This window comes from Diaphorina citri, unplaced genomic scaffold (assembly GCF_000475195.1).
Source record: "Diaphorina citri unplaced genomic scaffold, Diaci psyllid genome assembly version 1.1 scaffold34614, whole genome shotgun sequence".
Taxonomy (NCBI): domain Eukaryota; kingdom Metazoa; phylum Arthropoda; class Insecta; order Hemiptera; family Psyllidae; genus Diaphorina; species Diaphorina citri.
Window position 1 is genome coordinate 1 of NW_007411946.1, and position 619 is coordinate 619.

Genomic DNA, 619 nt, shown 5'->3' on the forward strand with positions numbered 1-619 from the left:
TATCAAAAGAGATTAGTAATGTACTATGAAGAAAAAATGGTACTTGTCCATGTCAATGAAAAATTGCTACAAAAAGGAGCTGTCACAATTGAGCAGTGAAAAGTGTTATTATAGGGTTAGGTTAAACATAAAAGCTCTCTTTTTCATTGCTGTGGCTCCTGAATAATTATTGAATAAATAACTTACCTGCCATTGCATTAGAATCAAATGGGTTTTCCAATGGTGTGATTCTGTCATGGATAATACTGAGGAGTTCAAGGTCTGCATCATCCAGGGTGGATATGGGTTGAGGACCACCTCCTGTTTGTCTCCGAGAAGCCTTCTCCTCTACATAGGCTTTCTTCACCCGTCTCCTCCAATTATCATAGAAGGTGCGGAGCTGTTTTACCTCTCTAATAGATGCACCTGGGGCAGATGCATTATGACGTGTTTTAATATCTTCCCATGCAGCATCCTTCTGTTTACTTGTAATTTTATCTGTCTTTTTGTTTTCAATTATATGGTAATATTCTTTTATTAATCCACAGAGCACTTTTTTTTCATCGCCCTTGAAATTTGTGGCCCTTTCCCTTTTGGCCATTGTGCATATTACCTGTCTTTTCAAAAAATAATAGTAATG

General features: G+C 37.2%; 1 protein-coding gene across 1 annotated transcript; it reads right to left on the minus strand.

Annotated features, from left to right (window-relative positions):
* Window positions 1-109: 109 nt before the first annotated feature.
* Window positions 110-596, minus strand: LOC108254291. Its single transcript, XM_017449293.2, has one exon. It carries the CDS (start codon window positions 578-580, stop codon window positions 167-169), a length of 414 nt encoding a protein of 137 aa, XP_017304782.2. The 5' UTR covers window positions 581-596; the 3' UTR covers window positions 110-166.
* Between the last annotated feature and the right edge of the window lie 23 nt (window positions 597-619).